We start from the raw sequence: 24,197 nt of genomic DNA on the forward strand, positions 1-24,197 counted from the left end.
TCTTGACAGTAGAAAAAGGCGGCAAATTTGAAAAATGTAGGCGCGAAGGGATAACGTCCCATAGAAAATTTGAATTTCGCGCCTTTTTTTACTGACAAGATTTGGTTGACAAGCTATAATACATCATAATACCAGTACAGTATTCGCTTTATTTTTTGCGCATGACCACATTATTGAATCGTAAACTTAAAAATCGTCGTCCCAGCCCTAGAATATCACTCTATGTGTCAAATATTTATAGTCTGTGGTTTGCAGCGAAAAGTGGACGCCAATTATTGGGCTGTACATTCCTGGGTTGAGCAATCCCAGGTCGAGCATTATCGGTACGGGCCAATAATATGCGACCAATATTCGGCGTTCACTAAATGGATTCGTATTATTGGGTCGTGTATTATTGGGTTGAGCGTTATCAGGGTGTACAAGCTTGGTCCGTGCCAATAATATGAAGCCACTGTTTGGACAGGGCAATAATGTACAACCCAATAATTCGCGTCCATAAAAGTGGACGCCAATTATTGGGCTGTACATTCCTGGGTTGAGCATTAACCGGACTCCATGTTAGTAAGCCATAGGGCATAGTATATTGTCATCTCATTCTTTAATATGGCAATCAATAGTGACACAACCACACAAGAGAAACGAAAACCACGAAATTAATTGCTGCTATAAAACGTTTAGCCAACATAACGTGCTTAAATGATTCTATAGTGTGTCAAAGGTGTGTTTGATTTCAAACATAGACAGAGAGAATCATACTATCTTTGTCTTACACTAGTACTAGCACCCAAAAGAAAAGGATGAGTATAGTTTTTTTTGTTCCTATTTACTGACAAGATTTGGTTGACCCAGTATATGTGCGCGTTTTGGTTGGATATGTCTTACCTCCCTTTTCAATGGTTTATTTTGTTTATCTGTGGCTGGTTATTGAATTCTGTCTGTCTGTCAAAAAAGTTGTAACTTTTGTGATTGTATGGAATTTATTTTTTAAACACGATTGTTAAATAGTACAATGATTCACACGCTTTCGCAAAATTGAACATAGCAATTTCCTAATAAAGTATTGAATTTAAATTGTTATGCGTGAGCTGTTTCGCCAACGACAAGTACAGCGCCGTCTGTGAATTAATGATTTGAATCATAATGAAAGCGTATTTAAAATAACTTAGAGTAGGCGAAGTGTGAAGAGAGTTTGTTGTGGCTGGTGTTAGTGTTTTGAAATTGTGTTGGAGATGGCGGAAAACGGGGCGTTTGTGGCCAAGCCGGTCCGTGGTTGGATCCACCCGGACTCCGTACTAGCGAGCGACGGCATAACATATGCGGTCAGGGTAAGGAACTGCGACATTCCTAGCGCACCTCGAACATTGCGATCACAACAGGAAGTCCCCTGTGACGCAAATATGCCTTAAATTATGCACATTCTAAATTTATAGGCTTGTGTGTCTTTGCAGTATATTGGGTGCATGGAGGTGCTGACTTCTATGAAAAAGCTGGATTTTGAGACCAGATCCCAAGTAGCAAAGTAAGTAACTCAAGTTTTGGTTATTTAGATGTTCATTTTAAAAAGATATGTTGAATCAACATGGATTTTAAAAGTTTAAAATTAATACAAGAAAATTGTTGAGTTGTGTCCTAATAACAATAATAAACCTGGGTGATGTTTTTTCGTAAAAGGAATAAAATGTATTGATAAAAACGTAAACCCTTACATTATTCACAGAGAATGCATAGCCCGAGTTTGTGCAGCAGCAGGCTTAAGGTCAGCAGACAAGAAGCGCCGAGTCGGCCAAGCTGCAGCTCGAGCTTTAGCGGCAAAGCCCCGCATGGCACATTCCGGAGCCAATGTGGCCCTCACCATCTCGTCAAAAGCCATAACTCTAGCAGCACTTGAAGGCCACGAGACAGTAGCCAGACACGACATGCCAAGAGTATCGTTTGCATCTGGCGGTGACGCAGACTCTTTAGACTTTGTAGCATATGTAGCCAAATCAGCACCACCTTCAGAATGGAGAGCGTGCTATGTGTTAGAGTGTGGTGGGAGACTAGCCCAGGATGTCATTGCTACCATTGGACAAGCTTTTGAACTCCGCTTCAAGGAATTTTTAACAAAACCTTCCTCGTAAGTACAACCTTTGTCTATTTTCTTTTAACTAAACTGTATCTATAAACCTAGAAGCCTATTGTTATTGTTTTTAGCTTATTAAGTTTTGTAGATTTTCCTATGTTGAAGTTTTAGTTTTTCATATGGGAGCAGATTGTTTTTGGCTTTTAAATTAATAGCAAACAAACAGAGCCTTTCCTGTCAAAGTAGAAAAATTACTACATAGTATAAAACAAAGTCGCTGTCCGTCTGTCCCTATGTATGCTTAGATCTTTAAAACTACACAACGGAATTTGACGCGGTTTTTAGGGTTCCGTAGCCAAATGGCAAAAAACGGAACCCTTATAGATTCGTCATGTCTGTCTGTCTGTCTGTCCGTCTGTCCGTCTGTCTGTCCGTCTGTCCGTCTGTCTGTCCGTCCGTATGTCACAGCCACTTTTCTCCGAAACTATAAGAACTATACTGTTGAAACTTGGTAAGTAGATGTATTCTGTAAACCGCATTAAGATTTTCACACAAAAGTAGAAAAAAAACAATAAATCTTTGGGGTTCCCCATACTTCGAACTGAAACTCAAAAAATTTTTTTCATCAAACCCATACGTGTGGGGTATCTATGAATAGGTCTTCAAAAATGATATTGAGGTTTCTAATATCATTTTTTTCTAAACTGAATAGTTTGCGCGAGAGACACTTCCAAAGTGGCAAAATGTGTGTCCCCCCCCCCTGTAACTTCTAAAATAAGAGAATGATAAAACTAAAAAAAATATATGATGTACATTACCATGTAAACTTCCACCGAAAATTGGTTTGAACGAGATCTAGTAAGTAGTTTTTTTTTATACGTCATAAATCGCCTAAATACGGAACCCTTCATGGGCGAGTCCGACTCGCACTTGGCCGCTTTTTTTTAAATAGATAGAGTGATTCAAGAGGAAGGTTTATGTATAATTTTTTAACCCGTGCGAAGCCGGGGCGGGTCGCTAGTTATGTATAAATACAAAGATTTTCCTCAAATGAGATCATTACAAATTCCACAAATATGATAAAGGTAACTGTACCCCGTCTAAAATTGTTGCCAAATCAATAAATCAAATGTACACAATGTTTGCTAAGCTGATTCACTGCACAGATAAAGCTATCAATTAACTGGTCTGCTGTGTACTGCTAAATTAGGATGACTCATACCATGTTGCTTTTATACTGAATTCAATGGCTCTTGCATTTTGCATATTTTTATTGCATTCACGTAGCATTTTGTCAATGCAGATTGGACTTTATTTACACTGTACAAGGTGCAGTTTTCAATAACACTCTAAAGCCTTGCATTGCATTGGCTTGAGAAAGCTGATTTGGTAATATACATGTAGTAGCAATATATTTTATGAGTTTAAATAACATATATATGGGCAAGACAACTTAATTAACACACATTATTAAGGTGCCATATTGTTGGTGGATAATGAGGTTGATTTCTAATTGAAACTTGATGGCAGTTACGAGTTACGCCTTATTAACTAACAACATGTGCCCTTGGACTTAAAATCGACTTATGTGACCCCTCGTAAGTCGTGCGACGTTATTGGGTTACGTTTTTTGGAGCATATAGAAAGTTACGGTCCGAAATGAAACAAGGCATGTGAAATTGTGTAACAACATGAATATGTGAAAAAATTAAGCTAGTTTGAAGAAATTAATAATGAAAACTATATTTTTGTTTTGACACAGAGCAAGGTATTCAAGATGAATCAAAATAATCCTAGTGGATGTTTGATTTAACAAATATAACAATGACAGTAAATGGATGACTATGTTGTATATGTCTGTATGGGCAATGAAATGATGTCATCTAATAACTTTTCCTAGAACTATGTCTAATCTACTATGCCCCTATTATTATATAAACGCAAGGAGAATATTTCCCTATGCTCCTTCAGGAAATCCATTCATATGTACTCCTACAATTTACATGAATTGTATAATACTAGTTTAGATAAAAGCTATTCGCTAGGTGCACGACTGGTGCTGCCCTCATTTTGGCAGACTTGCTACGTTAAATCTTATGGAGTAAAATTAGTTCAAGCGGCTGCCGCTAGTACTAATGTCAGACATTCCATAAGATTACCTGTGTTTGTGACGATCAGCGCCACTTCCCCCTCCACCGACTGCGCACCTTGCCAATAATCCCACGAGGCAAACAAAACTGTTTCATTGTTCTAATATAATTATATTGGACTACTGGGTTGTTAATTATAATATATAAATAAATAAATAGGGTCAGGTGGGGTGAATATAAAACACGGGTAAAAATGAGACTAAGTTTTTAACAGTCAAAAAGTATTCTATTTCATTCCTAGCCCTGTGTGTAGACTTTTTTTTAAATGTAATAGAAACGAAATAGAATAAGTTTTTGCGTGTTAAAAACTTGGTCTTATTACATAGTTAGTCTTATAAACCCTAAAGATAAATAGTATAGGAAAATCTTACACAAATCGACCTAGTTCCACAGTAAGCTCAATAAGGCTTGTTATGTGGCTACTATAGTCGACGATACATAGATAAATAGTTAATTACATACTTAGAAAACAGCCATATCACGGGGACAAATATTTGTGATGAACACGAATAAATTCCCTTTAATACCAGGATTTGAATCTCCCGCTTTGTAGGTAGGGTCACTACCAACTAGGCTAGGAGGCTGTTAAATATACAGGGTGGAAAGATAAGTCGGGCCCTGGAGGGAAACTACCTTAAATCCTTAAGCTGGCTCATTTTACTTAAAGGAGACATTCCTTTATTTTTAAAAAGAAACAAAACTGCATTCAAAGATTTTCTAAAACTCGCTTGCCTCGCCCGGGACTCGAACCGACTAAAAATTCCAAAAAATAAAAACTCGCAATTTTATTCTACTAGTCGATACAGTTAATGTTAATGATAACATTTCTCCAAGAAACATTAGGTCTTACACTCGTCTGTCGTACAAAATATCCATAAAATCTAATATTTAGTACTCAAGATTTTTTTAGACAAGCCAAATTGAGAAAAAAAGAAAAATACTTTGAATGCAGTTTTGTTTCTTTTTAAAAATAAAGGAATGTCTCCTTTAAGTGAAATGAGCCAGCTTAAGGATTTAAGGTAGTTTCCCTCCAGGGCCCGACTTATCTTTCCACCCTGTATATGATTAGTCTGATTCGACCTTGTTACCGACTGCGCTCTTACTCCCGTCCACAGCCTAAACCTAAACGGCTCCCGGCCGCTAGATGATCGCGAGTACTACAACGACATGCCGGACAAGATGCCACCGGAGCCTCCGTCCCACCGCCACCCGCCTCCACCGCCGCTGCAGCCGATTCCGCCGATGTCCTCGTAAGATAATAGAAAGAACGAAGAAGAAAGAAAGAAAAGTATTTTTCTCAAAAATGGACGGCAAAGTCGAGGTTGCCGGTTAAAAAATAGGTCGCGAAGTGCGTAGTTTATGGTCATTTAAAAAATTAAAAAGTTAAAAACATTGCAGTCTCGATTTCGGGACTGCAATGTTGCATACAAATTCCATTATTTAACGAGTTCCAAACTTTTTAAAATTTTAAATGGCCATATCAAATGAAGGCATAGGTCCATTAAACAGCCAAACAGATGATCAGCACTTATTATTATAGCTGGTCAAGCAAATCTTGTCGGTAAAAAAAGGCGCGAAATTTAAATTTTCTATGGGACGATATCCCTTCGCGCCTACAATTTTCAAATTTGCAAATACACTTTTTTTTTTAAAGGCAAGCAACGGTAAGCAAATCTTTTTAATAGTTTTACTTTTTTCTGTGAAAATTAGAATGTTGCTTCTGTAAAATATTTCTATTTCTTGCACCATTTTTGAGAAAAGCACTATATATGACTTGGCTGGAAGGCTACTTGCTGGCTTCGGATTCAATTAAACGGACTCCCAAGGTCGTCCGTTTAAAACGAATCCTCAGCCTGCAAGTAGCTACTTCCGAACCTCGACAATAATGTACTATATTAGCACAATAACATAACCTTAAAAACTAACAAAGAGAACACAAAATGACAGGTTGCTCTAAATGGTCCTCACTCAGCTAGGTGTCACGGTATGAGCCACATGGCACACTCCGCGACACTGATTTTCAGTAAGGCCCAGTGGATGGACTAGGTGGCACTCAGTAAAGGACACAATAATGTACAAAAATAAGGGAAAACTTAAGTAAAACTAAAATTAAACATTAACAATTAAATCAAATTACTCAATCAAAATTAGCCTATAATGACTATTGCCCTTCCTAATTTACCCGAGGGTCACGATCGTACGCTCAGAGCGTCAGGAACGTGCATGCTCGACGCTTAAGCTTTGGATTCCTCCGAAAACGGTGCCGTCATATGACGGCCGTCATATAGCGGCAGCAAAAGACGGCCGTCTTTACGGTGGCGACATGTGGAAAGTACCACGGCGTCATAACACACCGTCATCCACCAAGGTCAAAGCGGCAAATTTGAAAAATGTAGGCGCGATGGGATAACGTCCCATAGAAAATTTGAATTTCGCGCCTTTTCCTACTGACAAGATTTGCTTGATCATCTATAATTTACTTGGAGGATGAAATATCATCAGAAGAGGAAAATAATCGTAGTACGGAATCATTTATTCAAATCTCGTGTCATTTATTCAAAATGGCGTCACCGCTATCTAATAAAACGTTCACGAAACTATCGACAAGGTCATGACGGCCGTCATCTTACGTTACGTTGACAATCAACGTAACGTAACGCCGTCTAGGAAACCGCGCCATCTTGTTTACATAGACAACGTTCTAGTGACGTCAGTCAACGCTATATAGCGGCCGTAATATGACGGCACCGTTTTCGGAGGAATCCAAAGCTTTACACCACAAATGTATGTGTATGTCGTGACGCGCGTTCCGTTGCCGAGGCCGTAGACGTCTCAGTTTGTGTCCCGAATGTGACTTTTTCACTGTATTTAAGAGGAAATGTCACGTGATCGCTTTTCCATACAAATCATAGAGAAAAAAATACATAGAGTGCTCACTCCATACATCAGTTCAGACTTAATTTCAGTGTCTACATCTAGCATCGAGTAGCGGAACTATCAGTACTGCTACTTGACAATAGATGTAGCACCGACCGGAAAGTCTTATCTCAACAGCATAAGACTTTCCGGTCGGTGGCTACATCTATTGTCAAGTAGCAGTACTGATAGTTCCGCTACTCGATGCTAGATGCTAATAGTCTTTTTGGTACTAAAACTGATGTATGGAGTGAGCACTCTATGTATTTTTTTCTCTATGATACAAATATAGTCCTCATTTTCCTTTCTGGATACTGATATCACTACATCTTATAAAAGTCCCCCGCCGCGTCTGTCTATTTGTGTTTGTATGTTCGCGATAAACTCAAAAACTAACCTTTCACCTATCGGGAGAGTGATTCTTGAGGAAGGTTTGTGCATAATTTGTTAACCCGTGCGAAGCCGGGGCCGCTAGTGGAAAATAAGAAAATGGTGACCAAGTTTGTATGAAGAAGCGGTCATCCACCATCCTCTTCAGCCTATTTGAAATGTGTTTGAGCAGGTGCGAGGAGAGCGTGCGGCACTACGTGAACCAAACGCCGCCGCCGCGCACGCCGCCGACGGCGCTGCTGCCAAACCACCACACCGACATCTTTGACATGCGTGAGTATCTGCTGAACAAGTGCACATTCTACACGTGCATGGACATGACCTATACTAGCTAAATTTACTCATTTGGCAATATCGTCGGGTGCCAAGGAAAACTCACTAATTACTAAAAAATATTTTTCACCTCAGCAGCTCGAACAAGGGTACTTTGTGACTTAAAACATTTTGTCTCACTCAGTGAGCAAAATGCGATTTTGCTCACTGTTTTTAAGTAGCAAAGTACCCTTGTTCGAGCTGCTGAGGTGAAAAGTTTTGTGAACTACACGAGATCAAAGTTATTTACATCTCGTGCGCTTTTGAGTCCCTTACTACGCTCAAGATTCTAGTATAGAATCTATAAGTATAGAATCTTTCGCTTGCACGGGACTCAAAATAAGCACTCGAAGAAATATCAAACTTTGATCTCTTGTTGTACAAATAACTATTAAAAAAATCAACCTTCTTTTAGTGCTAATATTGTTCACTATGGCTATGAACTCGTCGTGGTAATTAGAGTTTTGCTTGTCACCTGACGATATGGCTTTTCAGCTACACATTCAAATGTGAAATACTCAAAAAATATCCAAATAAGCATGGGAATTTCTAAATAAATCAAAGTTTTATTTAGAAAAAGACACAACTTTTCCCCAACTGTCTTTAGAAAAAAGATAGGTACAATCGTCGAAATTGCTGATTACCTATTATTCATGGACACACACATTTCTTAGGGTGGTCTATATTATGACAAAGTTTAACCTTTTGGACGCCAATGACCGATATATACGCACCGCAGGTCCAACGCCAAAGACGTATTAATCGGTCATAGACCACAGAGCAACATAAACCTAGGTGCATATGCATAAAGTTCAATTTCAGTTTTGACACTTCGGTGACGTGGCGTCTGAGAGACAGCTTTTGTGGTTGACACGGCGTCGAAAAGGTCAAATTGTGAACGGGCGGTTTATTATATTATTTGACATCTTAGATGCAAGAGGGACTCAGAAAATTATAAAATATATCTAGATTGTTAACACATTCACGTCAATACTAGATTGTTAACACATTCTGTAATACTTAATACTCAATATCTTTATTGCAAATAAGGAAGAGTCCATGCAGTAGTGGATACACAGTATCAGACCAATTTAAACAGAACATGTCAAAAATATGGATAATAAATAACACATAATTAAAATTAAAATTGATGACGTTATACAGATTAATACAAGACATCAGAAAATTCTACAAATAATAATAATAACAGTCTAAAACAATTAAAATTTAAAGTAAAGGAGTGTGTTCAAGGTCTATGATATATGGATACTGCGCGTTTCAGAACCGTTCACCGCGGCGCCAGTAACGTCGCCGGCGACCACCTCGGCGACCTCGAGCTCGTCAGCGGAGCCCGAGCCTCTCTCGGCGGCCGAGCAGGCCGCGCTGCTGGCGCGCGAGCCGTGGTTCCACGGGCCCATCGCACGGAGCACCGCTGAAAAGGTACCTAGAATTAACCTAAGTAACTTAGAGCTTAACATTTGAAAATCAAGGAAAAATAGAACACACACCCAAACTAGGGATACTAACCCGTCATTATAAAAATAAAGAACTGATATTTCGTTGGTACTTATAGACCGGTAGTTAGTTGTTAGTAATATTGCCACCATACCTTCATGTGCGTATTTGAGTGGCGCCGAGCGACATCTATCGTAACAATATTACTTACACTTTGGAAACGGTTGCTAAAAACAGAATGTATGTAAACTGGGGATGTAAAAGACGTTTACATTATTTATTTATTTATTATTATTTATTTATATGATATGTGCCATTTTCAACCAAAAAAGTACTTATTGTCAATAAGTCGCTATTTCCATAACGCTTCAATTTGAAATCAATTTTATCGACAACCGATAATGTGGTACCTTTTAGTTGAAGACGTCACATATATGTCAAATTTGCTGTAATGCTGTAAAATTTTATTTCAATAAAGATCAAATATGTATGGTATTTCCTAAAACATATTTGGTTTGATCAGGATGCGTGTGACTACTAGCGACATCTATTGGTGATTATATTATTTGTAGGCGCTAAGCATTGCTATACTTCTTTACTCTGTAGTGAAGAAGTATAGCAATGGTTATCTCAAACTTGACTGTTCAAGTTTGAGATAAAATCTAGTCAGTTTCGCCCTGTATTTTTTCTTAATTAGCAAGAAGCCCGTAGAAGTAAGTATGGTTTTCATCGGGCAGTGATTAATGAAATCATCTCAGCAAGCATTCAAGGGCGTCGCCAGCCGATGGACTAGGGGGGCAAGTTGATATCGTCGAAGGCCTAGCTGCTAGCAGAGGGATGGAGGGGAATATTTGACCTCCACGAGGGGCATACCCCCGTGTTTCCTCGTTGAACCGTCACCTTCAAGCAGTAAGTCTATATAGCAATATGTATTTGGTTAATGGTGTAATGGTTATTTGTGTGCAGCTGGTGACGGCGGACGGCGAGTTCCTGGTGCGGGAGTCTGCGGGCAGCGCGGGGCAATTCGTGCTGACCGGCGCGCGGCGCGGCGCGCACAAGCATCTGCTGCTCGTCGACCCCAACGGCGTGGTGAGTCACCCACGCTCTTTGTACGATCGTAGATAAAAAAATACATAGATTGCTCACTCCATACCTTGTTCTGGGTCCTGGCTTTTATCCCATTTTACTTGGGGTCAGCCCTCCTAGTAGTTCTGCGCCACATCACACGGTTGTGGGTTGTCTCCGGTACTGCATTGCTAGCTTTTAGGTCGTTTTTAATAGTTTGTGTCCAGGTTGCTGGTCGTCGTCCTGGGCCTTGTTTACCCTCTTCTATGGCAAGTACTCTTTTGGTCACGTGGCCATCCTCACGCCTCATAACATGGCCATACCAACGCAGGCGGGCTTCTCTCATTTTGTCTGGAATACTAGCAACCTTGAAGGTTCCGCGTATGTATTCGTTCCTTATTTTATCTAAACGCGTGAGCGCGTGACTCCTCCAGACCAGCGAAGCATTCTCATTTCCGTAACGTGCATTTTCTGTTCGTCCACTTTTCGTGTCGGCCAGCATTCGGAGCCATAAAGAAGAGCGGGTCTCACTGCTCTCTTATACACATTTCCCTTTATTTTTACTGGTACACGTGGGTCACATAAAACACCAGTGAGTGATCTCCATTTGAGCCAACCTGTCTTGATCCTGTTTTGAATATCTTTCTCGGTGCTGGCTGTTGGTGCAATTATGGAGCCTAGATATTTAAACTCTTCAACTCTCTTGAGTGGCGCATCTGAGATGGATGGATGGATGGCTCACTCCATACCATAACAACCATACCATAACTCCGTAGCATGCTCAACAACATAAGACTTTCCGGTCGGTGCTACATCTATTGTCACGTAGCAGTACTGATAGTTCCGCTACTAGATGTAGACACTGAAATTAATAGTCTTTTTGGTACCAAAACTGATGTATAGAGTGAGCACTCTTGTCTTACTATATTTTTCTATGGTATGATGCACTATATGGACCTTGCGCGTTGTAATGTCTGCCACCTTGTGGTGTATTTGAAAACTTGAATTCGACATTGTCATTAAATGCCAATAAACAGGTGTTCTCGTGAGCTCTCTTGTGCGTTGTAATGTATGTCTTGACATGAGCGGTGTCTCCATTGTACGCTTAAAAAGGTTCAGATGTCTTTCCCCTTTCATTTTATTCAAAATCCATTGGTTGTATAAGGTACCTATAAGTATATGTAACATACAAATTCTAAGAAAAAATTATTCATGACACCAGAAGATGACGCTGTCTGTACGGTAACGTATATTTTGTGATACCTAACTTTTGATACTCGTAACTAGAACAGCTTAATTTGTACAGAGCCGTACAGCGCCATGATTAGCTGTCAAATTCGAAACACATATTTGTATTAAAACATTAGACATCTAATCAATCAGTCAATATTTTTAAATGTAAGCCGCACCCGGGCTAAAAAATTGTTCAAAAGCGTCTTTGATAGATTATGTTAAGAAGTTCACTATTTTCGTACTAGATGTCGCTAGTGGTAGTCGTCACAGTGATATAAGTGCACGGATTTAGAGTTAATAAACTGGATCGAGTACATTGACCAAAAAGTGTGTCCACATGAGAAGTCAAACTAGAGCCCTGCATCTCGTTCTAATTAGGGTGACCATAAGACATCTGTATGTGGGATATTAGGATAACATGGAATATATCAGTAGGGTGTGTCATTTTCTAAATAAAGTGAAATTTTAAGTGGTTAGGTTTTTTTTTCATTTGTAGTCGGCCTCTTTCGCACTCACTCATGGTATGTTCATAAAGGTAGGCTTCCCTTTTGTCCACTTCAGCTTTTTTAAGTGTAAGCGTCATTGAAGATCTGTTTAGCAAATATGACGTTTTTTTAAAGTTGGTGCCTTTTTTCTATTGACGGAAATGTGTCCTACCTATAAAGAATCGATGTCATATATCAATTTGACACACCTAATAAAATATTATGTATAAATGAGAGTCTGTAATGTTTAAGGAGTTAAGCACTTTGGTTTTAAATTTTGGCAATTGAAGGGATGTTTACAAAAACAACATACCTGACTACACTGGTTGATACCTGAAACGATTAACAATGTTCTTAAAAAAGTATCAACCGGTCTAAGCAGTTATGTTGTTTTTGTAAACATCCCTTCAATTATTCTACAACAAATCTTAAATTAAACATGCCGAAATAAAGATAAGATAAGATAAGATAAAAGATAGTTTATTCAAGTAGGCATAATTACAATGCGCTTATGAACGTCAAATAAAGCTAGGTAGACCGGCTCCAACCCTACACCTCTGCCCCGAGAAGATTTAAATCCCCCCTCAATTGGAGGAGGGTATCCCAATATGGGACCGGCAACAAACTCGGCGGGACACATCTTTTCAAAAATAATTACATCTTATAATTAACATGCATTACGAGAAAATAAGGGAAAAAATACAATTTAAATTACTATAGAATTCATGCAATTATACACATAAGGTGTAATAGAAATTTGATTTAGATAAAGACATAAGGTACCTATTATGTTAAACTTACTTTTACATTACCTACGTTAATAATAAGAATTCTTGAGACCGATTCAAAACGTGCCGACATCATAGTCACCCTAATGAGTTTGACAATGGTGTCTTGTATTTTTATAGTAAAATGTAATAATTGTGGCTTTCTTGTGAAACAATATTCCACAATTAGCAATTATTTCACTCCAACAACCTTTAACACAACATTTCTTCACAATTTTTAAGAAATTTCGCATTCACGTGTTTTGAAGAAATGTCATCAAGTTGGGGATACCAATTAATATTTAAAGTTACTACAAATTCTACCATACTAACATTTAATTTTTTTTTGCTGTGTATGCGCTTGGTTTAATCAGTTAATAATATTGGCATCATAATTATTTACAAATTACTTAAAAGATATTAGAACTGTAGTCTGAATATAGCACTAAAATTGTATAAGAAGGTAATTAAATTCAGTAGTTTATTGATATAATTTCTACCACAATGGTATCTTTTTAACATTGGCAACATGTGCGAGTGAGACACAGGGCTCGGGTTTTTCTATCTCAAGTGGACCATTTTCTCTAGTCTGGTACGAACAACTTTCTGTCTCGGTGATAAGGTTCAAATTAGTATGGCAAAAAAAGTGACAACTCGCTCCAGTTTAAAAAATATAACTTCATGTATAAGTGCCGCAGAATGCTTTATTGCCGGATCTCGGGTCAGAAGATTTTTCTTATCAAATTGATCTAACATTTTTTAACATTCATAAGCGCATTGTAATATGTCTAAATTATACAAAATTTAAATTCAATTATTATTAGCGGCACAAGGCAGTCCTTATTTTCGTACTAGATGGCGCTAGTGGTCATCACTAACGAGAAGATTGCTCTGAAAACTTTTTTTTTTTTGTACAAAGGTCGCATTGCTAATTTATCTTACAATCAAAAGCAAAAGTGATACAGAATTTTACTGTGCTTAACCTGTTTAATAACCACAATATAGGTTTATATATGTATAAGTATGTTTATAGTTTATGCGTATTTATGAGTAGGTAGTACTGGTTTTCTCTTTATTTATTGCTCTCGTCTTCCTTTATGTGTATCCAAAATTCTCATATTGCTATTTGTCCATATTAAATTGTCTTTCACCTGTTAGTGTTTGATCCTTTCGCATTTTCTCAAAGGTTAGCTGGAAGAGATCCCTTTTAGGGATAAGTTCGCCTTTGTACATAACATTCTTATTTTTGTTTTTGTCCGTTTTATGTAAACCTGTTTATGTGCAATAAAGTGACATACATACATACATACATACAATATAATGTCCAGGTGCGAACAAAAGACCGCGTGTTCGAGAGCGTGCCGCACCTGATCAAGTACCACTGCGCCAACGAGCTGCCCATCGTGTCCGCCGACTCGGCGCTGCTGCTGCGCCGCCCCGTGCCGCGCGCGGACTCCTGAGCCCGGCCAGCAACCGCCCAGCCCGACCACCAGGTCAACGTGAGTGTACACTCACCACGAGCATAGAGAAAAAAATACAGAGTGCTCACTCCATACATCAGTTCAGACTATTAATTTCAGTGTCTACATCTAGCATCGAGTAGCGGAACTATCAGTACTGCTACTTGACAATAGATGTAGCACCGACCGGAAAGTCTTATCTCAACAGCATAAGACTTTCCGGTCGGTGGCTACATCTATTGTCAAGTAGCAGTACTGATAGTTCCGCTACTCGATGCTAGATGCTAATAGTCTTTTTGGTACTAAAACTGATGTATGGAGTGAGCACTCTATGTATTTTTTTCTCTATGCCACGAGGGATTGTTACGCCATTTAGGGTAGCTAAATTGGTTGTTCCATACTTACGCTACGGAATGTCCAATAGGGTAGTGTTGAGTCGCTCACTCGTGAGGCACCTCATTTGTACCACTCATTTTGTCAATTTGTCGCAGTACTTCGTACCGCAAAAATGTCTTACTTCACTCCTCTATTCATTTTACTTGATTCTAAAATTATCTTTCTCCTAAAAGTTCTATTCTTAACCTCCAGAATTGCACTCCAATTAAATGTTACTATTTATTTATTTATAAAGGAAGTGATGAATACATAAATATGTATATACATTAAATATTTTTGTCGCCGTTGGAATTAATGGAATAGTCGACGCTGAAAATATGGTAGTACCTCACCTCATTTGAAGTAAGACATTGTAACACCTCATTTTATAAAATGAGGTACTCATACAAACTCATTTTAAATTGATGTCCTACCCATCACTACAATAGGGTATTTGACTGTATTTAAAATAAATTATTTTACACCATGCATGTAATAAAGCACCAGGGCCTAGTTTACCCTCTGGGTTGGAAGGTCAGATGGCAGTCGCTTTCGTAAAAACTAGTGCCCACGCCAATTACTGGGATTAGTTGCCAAGCGGACCCCAGGCTCCCATGAGCCGTGGCAAAATGCTGGGATAACGCGAGGAAGATGATGATGTAATAAAGCACCAGAAGATTAATAGAGAAACGTAGACGGGCGTTATTTTTAGACACAATTTATATTTTAAAACTCGTATAAAACTATTAACATTTTGAACGCCAAACGGCGCATCCATTTGCGGTGCTACTGAGGCCACGGGGGTAAAATTTAGTTTTGTGAATAAATAATGCCAACCTAAAAGTGGGGTGTTTTTCAGTAGATTTTCATCAAAAAACGATCGACGTCAAATGCCGTCTTTGGCGTCGGTGTCACGATTTTGCGTTGACGTCAATTGCCGTCTGTGGCGTTCAAAAGGTTAAAGAGTAGGTCATTTGACCGTGACGTCACATGCTAGTGTTTCATATAAATTCCAAAGAAGCAAAATCGTTTTGACAGTTCGAAAAAAGAAACTGATTTGACTAGTAGTCAAATACCCTATTTAGCTAGATCCCTAAATGGCGTAACAATCGCGGAGCGTGATGGTACATTGTACGGGTCATGAATCTAGTATTAAACTGGATTGGGCATGAGTGGTGGGGATAACTGACAGAACGGGATAGTCTTATGTATCTTTCAGTAGGAGTAGCAGCGAAAGCGCTATTATTTGTCCTTGTCACAATCTCACTTTTTTTATTCCCCACCGTAAATTAGTATGGATTATGGTGGGCAACAAATGAATTCGACCAATCATAGCGTCGCATTGCGTATGTTTTGTCCCTCACGGAGGCACGCGTAGACCACTTCTATAGGATGCTACCTTCTATGGTACGGGTCAATTTACAAGAGCTGGCACGAACGGAACGAATGAGTGAATGAAAATAACTGTGTGTGACATTAAGGCATTTCACACCACACGAAACGAAATATATTAGACTGAGAGTTAAAGTTTCTAAAATGATCTGCAAATTTAACGTAAATTTTGAACTACATGCTTTATTTAGGTGTTATTTTACTAATGCCAGTGTATGGAAGTTGCACTGATTTATTCCAAATGAATTTTACTTGTAAGTTTACACGACACTAAAGAGTCCTTATGTATATGGCATCAATTGTTAATATAATATGAATAAAAAATTGAGATGCGAACACAATTTTGACGGCGTTTGTTGCACAAAGAAAATTAAGTATTTCATTAAAAGGTGAAGGATAAAAATTGCAGATTTTAAATTGTGATTTTCTCATCTTTAATTACTATCGGACGTTGTTTTAATAGTAGAGTCAGCATTGTTACCTAAATGCTGTAAATTTTAACAGTCAAAATTTATTTAAGTATTTGCTTTTTTTATTTCATCATCCTTATTTGTCCTTATTAAAATCTTTGCCCGAAATTAATGTAAAGTTGTTCAATAAAACATACTAGATGTCGCTAGTGACACCTCATGTCGAAAGTTCACAACATGAATTATTTTATTTACCCATATATTTTAACCTCTATATGCTTCCAAAAATATTTGGTGAAGTAAAACCATGTGTAGATGGATTGTTTTATTATAATACAAATGTTACTTAGAGAGAAAGAAGGAAAATATAAAACCGAAAACGTAGATTGTTAGTTAAAATAACCCCGTGTGATATGTGCGTAATGTGCGCTATTTTAACTATTGATTGTATTGAAAATGAATGTAACTTAACGCACCTATTTGTAAGTATGTATTTTACAATAAAAATACACAATTCTAGTTCCACTGTTGAAACTTAGCAAACGTCTTATCACGATACGTCACTAGATGGCACTGTATTACACAATATTGTACCATTGTAACTATTAGCATCTATTAGGTGTTGTGGTATATAAAATATAATCGACCCTGAAAATATCATGAGTACAATAATTAGTTTGTCCTATCGCATATTAATTTAGTTGCTTTAGCTTTTCGAAGGTCGTTGACTTGTTTTTGAATACGTAAGCACAGACAATATTAGTAAACAGACTCTCTGCAATGATCTTTAATTCTTTATTAAATTTTGTACCTATGTTAAGTGTCATTATGAAATAATTATATTATATTTTAACGAAAATATATTACATAGGTGCTATGAAAGCCTACTTAAAATTTTGAATGTGAACGTAGTTTTAAGCTTTATACCGGAGACAAGAAAGTAGAAAAGGAACTATTAATCTCTATACAAATTCATTGTGGTTATTGGTGATGGCGCCACTTAAGAGGTAAAACGCAACACATTTTAACACGTTCAGAAAGCGGCAACCTAAACTCAGGTACACCCACTTTGTTAGTAGAAAAAGGTGACAAATTTAAAAAATGTAGGCGCTGAGAATTGACTTTCCATAGGAAATTTGAATTTCGCACCTTTTTCTTCTGGCAAGGTGGGTGTTTTTGAGTCTATGTATTTTTACTCCGAGACCCCTCTTAAGTGACGCTAACGCCATCTATCTCATCAACATGACAGTATGGATGAATATTAACAATGGGGTTGGCAACTGTCAAAGGTTTGCATAGATGGCGCCATCATAGCTTGCCCCTTTTTCTATGAGATTTGGCTTGAAAGGGCTGGCATCAAAGGTATTAAAAAAACAAAAAATAACACAATACTAGGGATTGGGCCTAGGGATACCGACGGACAACCCCATTTTAATAACTGTCTGTTTATACGTATAGTATAGTTGTACATAAACCATCACACAACTATTGTTATAGTTAATTATTTAAGACTAATATAAACCTTTTCCATTTAAAGTGATAAAATGTGTCATTCGCAATGCTTTAAACTAAATTTTCTCTTAAGTTTAAATAAATATGATTTTTGTCATAATATTCTTTATCCCTTTTTAATATTTAGTGAATAATATTATAGTAGTTTATGCAACAGTGATATAATAAGGGTTGTTAAAATTCAAGGGTCGAAGTTACAAAACGAGACGTTGTCGAGTTTTGTAAAAAAAGACCCGAGAATTTTAAGAACCAATTATGAGCTGTTGCATACATTACTTTTTCTATGACAGCTGCAGCAAAAAAAAAGAGTTATTATTAAAAAAAAATTGAGTTATTATTTAAAAAAAAAAAAGAGTTATTATTGTAAATGAAAACATACCTCTTTCAATCAAGATGATCGGAACTTGTATCTTTAAAAAAAATAAAGCAGTTGTATTATACTCATAAGATGACTGCTAGCAGTCATCTTATGAGCCTATAGACAAATCATTCAAATGACATTGCTTTAGATATCACTGTCAGTCATTTAATTGACACATTTAAGTGCTGGAGTAGAAAAAATATATTGTATTATTACCATGGCACAAAGATTAGCTCTGAGAAATATTTGGCTTCATATAAATGTCTATGTGAAGGTATATGAATGTGATTTAATAAATAATTCGTTAAAACATCTTTATTTGTTTTGTCATTTCTGAATGCGTTAATTCATTCATTTCTAGAAAGGCAACGTCGAAGAAAAACAAAGAAATTAGGTACATTATTTTGTTTATTAAAAATTTAATATTATAGTATAAACAGTAAGGTCATACATGGCAGTGATGTTTTCTTATAAATAATTATAAATATCGGCATTACGACCACCGACACCCGACTCGCGGGCGAGGCGAGGCGCTCTAAGGACTCATTTACGTTTTGAGAAGTGTAAAGCACGAGTTGGTCATTCTTTCAACGTTTCTTTCGGATCAATAACGACATTTTTATGATTGGAGATATATTTTGATGGCGTCTCCGGTTATTGATCAAATAACGAAAAAAAAATCTAGAGCAAGTCATCAAAGGTCAGTATCATGAGTGTTTCGTCCGCCTAATTTCTTTGGACGCTTTTTTAACAGAGGGTCTATATATTGATGATATTTTTGGTTCTTTGAGGTAGTCAGACTACTAAATAGCCGAAAATGTCATCATAATCTCGAGACCCTGTCACAAATGTGGTCAAAGAAATTAGGGGCACGAAAACTCTAATAGTGACCACTAACACGTGTCTGCGCTAATGCTTTTCAATCATGAAACGCTCAAAGAATGATCTAATAAATACATTTGCTACAAGTAGCAAACTTGTGGCTTAAGTGAAAAGGGGCATAAGTCTCGCGCAGCGCAGTTGAAAAAGGGCATAGGTTCCATATATCACGTACACCCTTTTTCATTTGAGCAGGGGCCTGTACCACGAAACTTACAAAATTACAAGTGACAAGTTACAAATATGTATTTAGTACAACTGGGCATATCACAAAATTTACAAATGACAACATTGTAATGGAAAATTTATACAAACATGTAAATTGTCGCGACAAATGTACAATTACCCGAAACACAAAATATTACAATTTACAAGCAATTTTCCGGAAAATTTCACAAATTTGTAACTGACTGAGATTTGTGTTACAACTAATTGTTGAAGAAGGTATACATATTTGTGGAAATGTAAATACAAGTTGACAATTCTCTCGGCGTGTGTCAAGAACATGATACAATTATTGTAGATCCATTCTACCACAGTACTTTTTAAGTTTTTATATCTAAACTTTTCAATTGACTTGCTATTTCTTTCCATTTCTTATTTTTATTATCGTGAGTCAGTTTACTACTAATAATATTTCCTTGTTCCAAAATTAAATTTAAAACTGTAATTTTGTCTTGCATAAACATTTTCAACCAATTTTAATGACAACGTAAAAATATATCCTGTGCTATATATTTATGCTCGTAAGGTATTTTTAACGATATAAATGAAGTACCCTCAAGTGAGGAATATTAATACTTATTTGTCAAATTGTAATAAATAAAATTCTACGTATATGACTATATTATTACATATTTGTCAAAAAACTAAATTCTAATAAATACAATTTTACATTTGTCACAACTATGTATGTTATCTTGACATACCCTCTATGTTTTGTGTTATGGGTCCTCAAATGCAAAATATTTGTAAGTTGTAGAATTGTACATGTAAAATTATTGTGGTACGTATTATTGTTTACAATTTAACAATATTGTCGAATTGTACACTTGTAAAGTATCGTGGTATAGGCCCCTGGGCGAGACTTGTACCTTTTCACTCTTGGAGGATATAATCAAACGGAGACGCCATGTCTGTAATTTTCTGTACAAAACAGTCTGCCGATTTTTGCGGGGGAGGGGAACGTCAAATGTATGCGTAACGTAAAAATAGCCATGTCAGATAAACGTCAGTCCATACATTGTGTATGACCGTTGGCCGCCTATTTTCGACAGAGGGAAAAGCCTGTTAATGGCTACTCCGTTTAGTTGTATCCTCCAAGTTTTCACTAGAGCCATAGGTATTCTCGCAATTATTATTTGTCAAAACGTAAGCCAGCCACAACACTCCGTCGACACTCAACACGAATAAACTCAAGAGAACAACAACCAGCGAGCGCCCGCCCCGCTGCCAACACTGAGCTTACTCCACCAATCCAACCTACTATACATCAATCCGAGGAATCAATTTCATTACCACTAATTTAAACAGTCCAATTCGAATTAAAGAACAGTCATGTCAATTTTCTAAACAAATAATTTCATTAAATAATGCCAATAAGAGGAAAATTGTCAGTTCCCAATATTACAGGATTCAGGCACTTAACATAGAAATGCGATGTATCAGGATTCCGATATCCTCTTGCCTACACGAGTATAACATTCTTTGGGACAATGCAGCACTATTCAACGGGCCCTGCTAAAACGCAGGGCCCCACTCGGTGCGATCGCTTACACTACTATTCACTAAGAGATGTACTAGAAAATCAAACTAAGTCACAGTAAAATAAATAAATATGCCTCTATACAAAAATAACACATTTATATCGCGGTGAACACCTGAGCCCGAGGAGTACCTCGCTACGCTACGTCAAGAGTACAAACCGTACGTCCCTAACCTAATCCGCTATCTGACGATACCCTCAAATTGACTCGGGACTATAATCGATATCTCTCACAATTACAATAGTGATCGAGGAGCTTGTAAAATTTATCTTTTACAAAATTACATTTATATCACCAAAAATAGTCGCGTCAACAACTCTATGCTCACTCGGCGTAGTAAAAATAGATCGTGAACATTTACATCGCGTTTTAAATTTAAATGGTCTCGGATAATAATAAAAACGACCCGACTAACCTAGTATCAAAATTACCGAGGGGCCGGCGAACGACGAATCTTACGGTCTCTAACACGCGCAACACTAGCATCGGAACACGTCCACGAAACGACGAAAGCGGACCGGACCGAACTACCATACACTCGCACACGAAATAAATACAGGCGCGGCGACGCCGGCCGGCCGGGCCGGCGCCGCCTAACTAAACGGAACCCGGCGCCGGACCGGCTCGGCTCAGTCCGGCACCGCCGGCAGCGCGGGCAGCGTCGCGTGCGGCGCGCCCGGCGCCGGCGCCGGCCGGTGCAGCGTGAACGCGTCGTACACCTGCACCAGCTCGTCCAGGTGGTGCTCCTCCAGGCACAGGAACCCCGCCAGCTGCGGCTCCGCCTTGCGCGCGCACGCCAGGCAGTGCACCACGTGGCGGCGCTCGTGCTCGCGCACCAGCAGCGCGTGCCACACCTCTCGCTCGCACACGCCGCAGTAGTGCGACGCCTCGCCGCGCGCGCGCCCGTGGAAGCGCACCGCCACGCCGCGCGCGCGCACGGCGGCCAGCGTGCCCAGCGCCGCGCGCAGCGTCTGCAGCAGGCACGTGCGCATCGCCGTGTGCAGGCGCGGGTCCGACACGCGGATGTTGCGCGCCAGGTTCCACGTGAGGTGCACCATCGGCACGATCGACTTGAAGTTCTGCACCTTGTTCCACTCGTAGCGGTCGAGCGCGAGGCCGTACTGGCGCGCGGTGAGCGGGCCCACGTTCCACGCGATGTTGTTGCACCAGCCGGTGGCCTGCACCCAGTGCACGCAGCCCGCGTTCACCCACACGAGGTCGCCGGGCCGCTGCGTGAAGCGGTACACGGGCACGCCGTGCGCGCGCAGCTCGGCCGGGTCGGGCCACCACGAGCCGTGCAGGTACGACAGCTGGTGCCGCTCGCACAGCTCGCGCACGCCGCCCCAGTACGCGTCGGGCACGCCGAACCACTCGCAGTCGCCGGGGCCGATGTTGATGTTGATCGAGCAGAAGTTGTTGTTCTCCTGGTGGCCGGGCGTGCGCGAGCCGGGCACCTTCATGTACAGCTGCACGGTGTTCATGCCGAGGATCACGTGGCCGACGTGCGACAGCATGTTGGCGGCGGAGGCGACGCGCGCGAACGCGGGCAGCTTCTGCAGCTCGGTGAGCTGCGCGCGCCACTTGCGCTCGTCGGAGAGGTCGACGTTGGTGCCGAAGCGCAGCATGCGCGCCTGGCGGCGGCGCTTGGCCGGGCCGGACTCGCGGCCGTCGGAGTCGGACAGCGCGCCGTGCGCGGGCTGCGGCGCGCCGCCGCGCTCGCGCTCCTCGCGCAGGGACTCCTGGAAGGAGCCGGCCTGGTACTGCGCGTACTTGCGCACCGTGGTGTGCGAGCGGTGCGAGGCGCACGCCCACACGCGGCGGCGGCCGGTCGGGTCCCAGTTCTCGTCGGCGGACTGCATGAGCTGCGTGCGCACCTCGACCGCGTGCTCGGGCCACGCCTCGACGAGCGTCTTGGTGGAGAAGAGGCCGAGGTCGAGCTTGAGCGCGGCGGTGAGGCCGCGCACGACGGCGATGGGGTGCTTGAGGCAGAAGTCCTGCAGCTGCGGGCTGAAGGCGTCGCGCTTGGACTCGACGTAGACGAAGGGCGCGGGCGGCGCCAGCTGCTCGGCGCTGAGGCGCGGCGGCGGCACGGGCGGCGGCTCGGGCGGGCCCAGCCCCGGGCCCAGCACCGACCACGCCGAGGGCCCGCCCGCGTCGTGCCTGCAACACACCACCACGAGCATTACTCCACCGGCAAGGGGACTTGCGCCGGGATCGAGCGCCCTATTATCACAGTAAATTAGTACCCGTGTGGGCTATCACCTCGATACAGTTCTTACGTCGACTTAACGTTGTTTTTACTTATTAGAAAGTAGATACTTAGTAAGAAACCAGAATATGGAAGTATAAAACCCGACACTAGATTGGGGAATCCAACATTACCACTATGATTTAAAACTACGATTTTACGATTTCCGCTATTTTTACGAAACAGTACTTTATCTTTCCCGACGACTCATAATCCCTACCTTTGAATAGTTTTAAAGAACATTTGACAAGCTGTCTTCCATTAAAGATCAAAACCCAAAATGTACCGAGCTGGCAGCTGACACGAACACAAAGCTACGGTGAAAACATAATAGGCGCCCGGCCCCGGCCGTTTACTTGCGTTCCGAGTGGCGCGCCGCTAGCTCGCGCGCCCGCTGTGCTCTCTGGCTTGTGGTCCTGTTTTGGCACAAATCTTTTATTTTGTGCACAAGAAGGTAAAAGTAAGCGATAGAGAAATTTGATGACCGTACAACAAAGTATAAGACATGAGATACAGCTGTATTATTCCAAACGAAATTATTTCTCGTTCACTTCTAAATCAAACGCTGGTTAAATACAGGATTGCAAAACTACTTCTAAAAGCATTTTGTTCGAAATCTTTCGTATTACACGGAAGTGGGAGAATGGAAACATAAACTTAACCTCACCAGAAAAACTTAAAATTTTTGTTTAAATAACAACATTTACTAATAACTTTAAACTTGCATTTATTCACACTTAAGGTTACGTTAATTTTGAAAATAACTCTGATATGATAAAACCTGGATATTATAGGAATAAACTAGAAAATATCACGCTCCGCAAAGTACGATCAATTTCTAATCAATACTTTTACAAGCAACTATGCTTATACATGTATATGGGAACCAAACAACCGCAGAACTTTATATTTTTGAGGAAAAATGAAGAAAAGAAAAGGAAGTAAATAAGTTAAATTTC

At 39.9% G+C, this 24,197-nt stretch overlaps 2 protein-coding genes across 2 annotated transcripts in view; one reads left to right on the forward strand and one right to left on the reverse strand.

Moving 5' to 3' along the window:
- Positions 1–944: 944 nt before the first annotated feature.
- On the forward strand, positions 945–14,323 carry LOC134647284 (SHC-transforming protein 1). Its single transcript, XM_063501569.1, has 8 exons — positions 945–1,325; positions 1,449–1,519; positions 1,718–2,116; positions 5,328–5,462; positions 7,691–7,791; positions 9,113–9,270; positions 10,252–10,374; positions 14,164–14,323. The coding sequence occupies exons 1-8, from the start codon at positions 1,230–1,232 to the stop codon at positions 14,293–14,295; spliced, it is 1,215 nt and encodes a 404-aa protein (XP_063357639.1). The 5' UTR covers positions 945–1,229; the 3' UTR covers positions 14,296–14,323.
- A 6,231-nt stretch (positions 14,324–20,554) lies between these two features.
- Positions 20,555–24,197, reverse strand: part of LOC134647276 (lysine-specific demethylase 6A) — a 39,297-nt gene continuing 35,654 nt past the window's right edge. The window contains exon 12 of the mRNA XM_063501555.1: positions 20,555–23,150. Coding sequence (XP_063357625.1) covers positions 21,620–23,150 — 1,531 coding nt within the window. The 3' untranslated portion in view covers positions 20,555–21,619. The remainder of the gene's footprint in view (positions 23,151–24,197) is intronic.

Source organism: Cydia amplana, chromosome 4, assembly GCF_948474715.1.
Source record: "Cydia amplana chromosome 4, ilCydAmpl1.1, whole genome shotgun sequence".
In the NCBI taxonomy this organism is placed as follows: domain Eukaryota; kingdom Metazoa; phylum Arthropoda; class Insecta; order Lepidoptera; family Tortricidae; genus Cydia; species Cydia amplana.